Source organism: Helianthus annuus, chromosome 17, assembly GCF_002127325.2.
Source record: "Helianthus annuus cultivar XRQ/B chromosome 17, HanXRQr2.0-SUNRISE, whole genome shotgun sequence".
Classification (NCBI taxonomy): domain Eukaryota; kingdom Viridiplantae; phylum Streptophyta; class Magnoliopsida; order Asterales; family Asteraceae; genus Helianthus; species Helianthus annuus.
This window is the reverse complement of record NC_035449.2, coordinates 82,872,624-82,878,501: the sequence shown is the minus strand read 5'-3', so window position 1 is coordinate 82,878,501 and position 5,878 is coordinate 82,872,624. Positions and strand designations below refer to the sequence as shown.

At 34.8% G+C, this 5,878-nt stretch overlaps 1 protein-coding gene across 1 annotated transcript; it reads right to left on the bottom strand.

Moving 5' to 3' along the window:
* Positions 1-1,488: 1,488 nt before the first annotated feature.
* Positions 1,489-4,248, bottom strand: LOC110926085 (G-type lectin S-receptor-like serine/threonine-protein kinase At2g19130). Its single transcript, XM_022169838.2, has one exon. The coding sequence runs from the start codon at positions 4,088-4,090 to the stop codon at positions 1,658-1,660; it is 2,433 nt and encodes an 810-aa protein (XP_022025530.1). The 5' UTR covers positions 4,091-4,248; the 3' UTR covers positions 1,489-1,657.
* Positions 4,249-5,878: the final 1,630 nt, after the last annotated feature.

Genomic DNA, 5,878 nt, shown 5'->3' with positions numbered 1-5,878 from the left:
TGTTTGTTTACCTCTTAATGAGGCTCGTAATGGTTCATACATCTTATTGGTTCAGCACTTAATGGGGCTGTTTGTTTACCTCTTAATGAGGCTCGTAATGGTTCAGAACTCTTATTGGTTCAGCACTTAATGGTTCAAAGTGTGTGTTTCACGAGCAGATGTCTGAATGGTTTAGGCATTTGCCTCTGAATGTTTAAGATTTATAAAGAGTCTGAATGGTTAAGAGCTCTAATCTGAATTGGTCAGACATTTGCATCTAAACGGTTAAGCATTATACAGACTCTTAATAGTTCAGACCTCTTACTGGTCAGCACTTAATGATTCAGACCTCTTACTAGTTCAGCACTTAACCATTTAGACGTTGCCAAATAGCCCCTCATATTTTTGTGAGCATCACACATATCTCCCACATCTATTTCGTTATCCCACCTTTTCTTATCTTTATTTTTTTCAATAGTCTTGACTTTATTGGTGATTTAATGATCTACTATTGAATGTTCTCTGCTAATTAGGATTTTCTTTATTACTTTACGTAATTAATATTTTTCAATAATTTGTAAAATCTTCTTTTTTGTTTAATTATCCAACTTTAACTCAACAAACAAACCAACTATTCGAATGTGTCCATACTTTGTATCACAACTATATTTTTTTGTTTCTCTTTCTTTGCAATAGCGGATGTACCGTTACCTACCGAATTATCACCTGCCGCAACGCGTGGGTTTAAACCCACCCGTTATAGTAAAACTCCTAACTATCTTTTGACAGAACCAGTAGAATCAATTAAGAAATTGAATCTTATGAAGCAGGAATGATGTTGATAACTGCTCTAGCCGATAATTGCCACAATAGCTAGAGAAACCATATATAAGTTTAAAGAAAGGAGTGTTAAAGAAAGGAGAAACCATATATAAGTTTCAACACTTACAAAATAAACTCGTCACTCTTATCTATAGAACAATGCGACATCAAGACTAGCAACCAAACTAATTATAGCCAGGTTCAACTATATTGAGAGAATAATAATTATACAATAATAATCGCAATCTCTTAACATATATATAGGGTAAAGTTCTTGTACAAATAATCTTAACATACTAAACATACAAATTGAAGGAAAACTCAAAAAGAAAAGGTGGCATTTTTGTAATTATCAATAACTATCAAAGTTACTCTACAAATATACCTAAAAAAACCTAACCACTCCCCCCACCCCCAAGAAAAACCTAAACCCCCCACCCTCCAAAAAACTAAAAAAAACCTACCCCCCCCCCCAAAGCTAAAATGCTAAAAACTAAACCCCCCAAAAAACCTAAAAAAATAAAAAAAAACACAAATTATTTTATTTTATTTTTTAAACATTTTTTATTAAAAAATCGCTACTTTTAGTAGCAGCCAAAATTTTTTTTTTTTTTTTTTTTTTTTTTTTTTGCTAACGAAATGTAGCGATTTTTTAATAAAAAATGTTAAAAAAAAAATTTGTGTTTTTTTAGGTATTTTTGGTTGTAACTTTGATAGTTGGTGGTAATTACAAAAATGCCACCTTGTCTTTTTGGGTTTTCCTTCAATTTGGATGTTTAGTATGTTAAGATTATTTGTATTTGATCTTTTGCCCATATATATATATCCGTATATTGCCATTAAAATATAACTGTCTTCAAAGGGACGCAGCACTCTTAGCCTGTGAAACGTGGCTCGAAGGATTGCTATGAGCTTGTGAACTTTGGCTTGTCGATGACTCGGTGAAGAAAACAACATCATCGTTGTTCTCAACGAATAATTGGAGTGCTCGTGGCTTTGGAGGCATGTTAACATCTAAAACGCCATCTAGAATTTGTTCTACTTGACTCATCGAAGGCCGGTTTTCCTCATCGTCTTGTATACACCAACACGCAACTTTAGATAGTTTTGTGAGTTCTTCTACACTTGCTTCTCCATCCAATCTAGGGTCTAATAGGGTAAGAATATCCCCACCATCAATGAGCACGTTTGCGACTTCCATGGGGAAGAATTTCTTTTTCCCGTTTTCTCCATGTTCTGAGTTACGTGCACCACTTATGAACTCAAACATCATCATCCCATAGCTGTAAACATCGGCTTTAGTTGTGATGGCGACTCCTGATAACCATTCTGGTGCTAGATACCCTCTCGTTCCCCTCATGGTCGTTAGAACTCTGCTGAAGTCGCGACCAACTAGCTTCGCGAGACCAAAATCTGCAACTTTTGGACACAAGTCAGCATCCAAAAGAACGTTTTCTGGCTTTATATCGCAATGGATTATACAATCGCGACATTTCTCGTGAAGATAAACCAGTCCCCGAGCAGTTCCAAGTGCGATCTGATACCTCGTTTTCCAATCTAGAAGCTTGTTGCTGCTGAAAAGATGCGCATCTAGTGACCCATTTGGCATGTAATCATACACTAACAATTTGCTATTACCATCTGAACAGAATCCGCGAAGGCGTACAAGATTCACATGCTGAATGGTCCCAATTGTGCTTACTTCTGTTCTAAACTGTTTCTCACCTTGACTAACACTTTCAAGTTTCTTAACGGCTACAACACTGGAATCAGGCAAAGTACCTTTGAACACAGAACCGAACCCACCACCACCTAACTTCTCAGAGAAATTCTTCGTAGCGGCTTGTAGATCTCTATAAACAAAGGACACCAATGAGCCTTCTACTGATGTTTTTCCAATAGATCTATTTCGGTGTATCAGAAACCATATCAAGCACACGATTAAGACCACACCGATGACTGAACCAACAACCGCGCCAATAATAACCCCGTTGTTCTTCTTTTTACTTGGAAGATCTTTTGAAGCAACTTTGACATTAATTGTTAACGCATTTCTATTATCCTCTGAAAGATTCTGGAGTTCCACATCCCAAATAGAACACCCATCACTGCCATAAGAGTAAGCTTTACATGTGCAACTATTCATACAAGAACTTTCACATTCCGCAGAGCTCCCAACAGCCAAAGAAGTCGAATTCGGAGGCTTGTTCTTGGCTGATGTAACCCGGAGAAACCCGTATCTTTCAGAAGTTCTCCCACACTGCAACTCAGTTTTTCTCACACACCCACCAGAGAAATCATTCACATCCCAATCGGTTTGCGATCTAGGACTGAAACCAGTTAAGCAATTGCAAAAAGGCAATCCACTTTCTCTACATGAACCAAAAGCCCCACAATAATCATAAACCTCACATTGTTGTCTAGGTTGGGACCAAAACAAATTCCACTGTGATGTAGCATCTAACCATGACAATTGCTTAACTTGACCAGAAACATCCATTATAAATCTCGATATAATCGCAGGATTATACAACGAATAAGTGAAATAACTCTCGTTTTCATTCGAAACATAGCTAAAATTATAAATATAATTCAACCTCATTTCTGGAACCAAAGTAAAAAGCTTATCTCTTTCATTCCAAGAACCACTAGTCCAATATTGAGTAGTTCTATTCCATTTAATCAAATATTGTTTCCCAATTGGATCAAGCTCTAAAGAAAACAACCCTTCGGCAGGATCATCGGTACTTTTCCATGAAGTTAGAAGCGTTTTAGTTTCAGTAATATTATTATAAGCAAGTCTAGCACCAGGCAACCAAGTATGAGCAGGAAAATCAAAACTTTGCCAAGTGTTTACACTAGAATTGATCCCACTTCTCAAAACTAAGTTACCATCATCAAGAAGAACAGCAATAACTGAATTTGTGCTAGAAGAATTAGTTGACCAAATTTGTGATTTTGATTCATTTAACAAGACCAAATTGCCATCAATGATTTTTAACTCAGAACTGAATCGATCACGAACTGGGGTGTCTCTATTTGCCACCCAAGCAACTGTTGAAGGGACGGTGGAAACTTTTGTATACCATATACCTATGTAATAGTTTGAAGAGTTACCTGCTTTGAAGAATCCCAGTGTAAAATGATCATCTTTGGATGTGATTGTTTGATCTCCAGATATAGATTGGTTGGCGGTGATTGTGTCAGCTCCAGCTCCAGATGAGAGAGAAATGATGAGAGAGAAAGAGAGGAACAGCAGAAACGCCATTAAAGTATCGGTGGAGCACATGATTTGAGAGAATTTGGTAGGGAAAGCATATAAAAGATGTGTGTTGTCGTGAGAGATTTATGTTAAATTCAGGTTTTGGTTTATGTTTGTGTGGGTGGGTTGGTTTGAAAAGTCTGAAAGAAAATTGGGTTGACTTGTAGAGGGAATTGGTCAAGTCATCTAGATGATGCATGATTGGAGTGATATATTATCTCCACACAAATATACTTATTTTACAAAGGACATAGTGCATAGAATTTGTGGGCTTGTTCACACTAAAAAAAAATTGAGAATGAGTGGGAATTACATATACAACTATATTTTCTAGTCTGGTAGGTATGGAGAAATAAGAACAATGGCGCCCCTTGACACCATATAGGGCGCCATTAATGGCATCATCATTGGGGGGTGGGGAGGGGGGTTTAGGTTTTTTTTTTTTTTTGGGGGGTGGGGGTATAGTTTTTTTTTTTTTTTTTTTTTTTGGAGGAGGGGGGGTTAGTTTTTTTTTTTTTTTGGGGTGGGGGGTGGGGGGGTTTAGGTTTTTTTGGGGTGGGGGTTAGGTTTTTTTTAGCTATTTTAGGTTGTGTTCACATTGTTCTCAAGGTTCTCACAATAAGGGTGGTTCTCGCATGAGCCCCTCCCTATATATATATATATATATATATATATAGTGGAGGGTTCAAATGAGAAGAAATTCTTTGTAAGAAGAAAAAAGAAGAAATTTCAACCAATAGAAATGCTTCATTAGACTTCATTTAATATTTGTACTTAATGTAACTATAAGGGTATATTAGTAAACTTACATACATCATTAATTGGTAGTTTCATCTTTAATAATTAACTATATTAAATTTGTAAATTATTTTTAAAATATATATTTTTCACAAAAAATAAAAATAAAATTTCATTTATAGTGTAGGATAAATACGAGGCGTGTAGGATAAATTACGAGTTGTGTAGGATAAATTTCAATGTGTGTAGGATAAATTTCGAAATGTGTAGGATAACTTTTGATGTGTGTAGGCAAAATATTTAGTGTGGAGGATTATAGTCTTAATGATTAATTAATTAGTCAAACATAATAATAAATGAGATGAGAAAAAAACTATTTAATGTTTTACAATTATACCCTTTTATTCTTTTTCTTCTCAATAAAATTTTCTTCTCAAATGAACCTTCCCCTATATATATATATATATATATATATATATATATATATATATATATGATAAGGATCATGTGAGAAGTAGTAGGCTATTTGAGAAAGTTGAGAAACATTCTGAACCACACATTTTCCCTAAGCAAAATAATACAAAAAAAATGTAAAAAAATACAATTTTTTTTTTTTTTGGAAAAATCGCAGCTTTTTCTTTAAGGATTTAATTTTTTATTTTTAAAAAATTTTTTGGATTTATACACATGTGTATATTGTCAATTATACATATATGTATATGCATGTTTAAAATTGAAAAATAAGTGTTATTTAGGGTTTAGCATTAGTATTTAGGGTTTAGCATTAAGGTTTAGGGTTTAGCTGTATGGTTTAGGGTTTAGCATTAAGGTTTAGCATTAGAGTTTAGTAATAGTATTTAGGGTTTAGCAATAGGGTTTAGCTTTTGGGTTTAGCATTAGGGTTTAGCTTTAACTTTTGGGTTTAGCTTTATCTTTAGGGTTTGCATTAGGGTTTAGCATTAAGGGTTTAGCTTTTTGGTTTAGTTTTAGCTTTAGGGTTTAGCATTAGGGTTTAGCTTTAGGGTTTGGAATTAGGGTTTAGCTTTAGGGTTTAGCATTAGGGTTTGAATTAGGGTT

Excerpts from the sequence above, each read along its gene's own strand:
- LOC110926085 (XM_022169838.2), bottom strand. The coding sequence starts at position 4,090 with ATGTGCTCCACCGATACTTTAATGGCGTTTCTGCTGTTCCTCTCTTTC.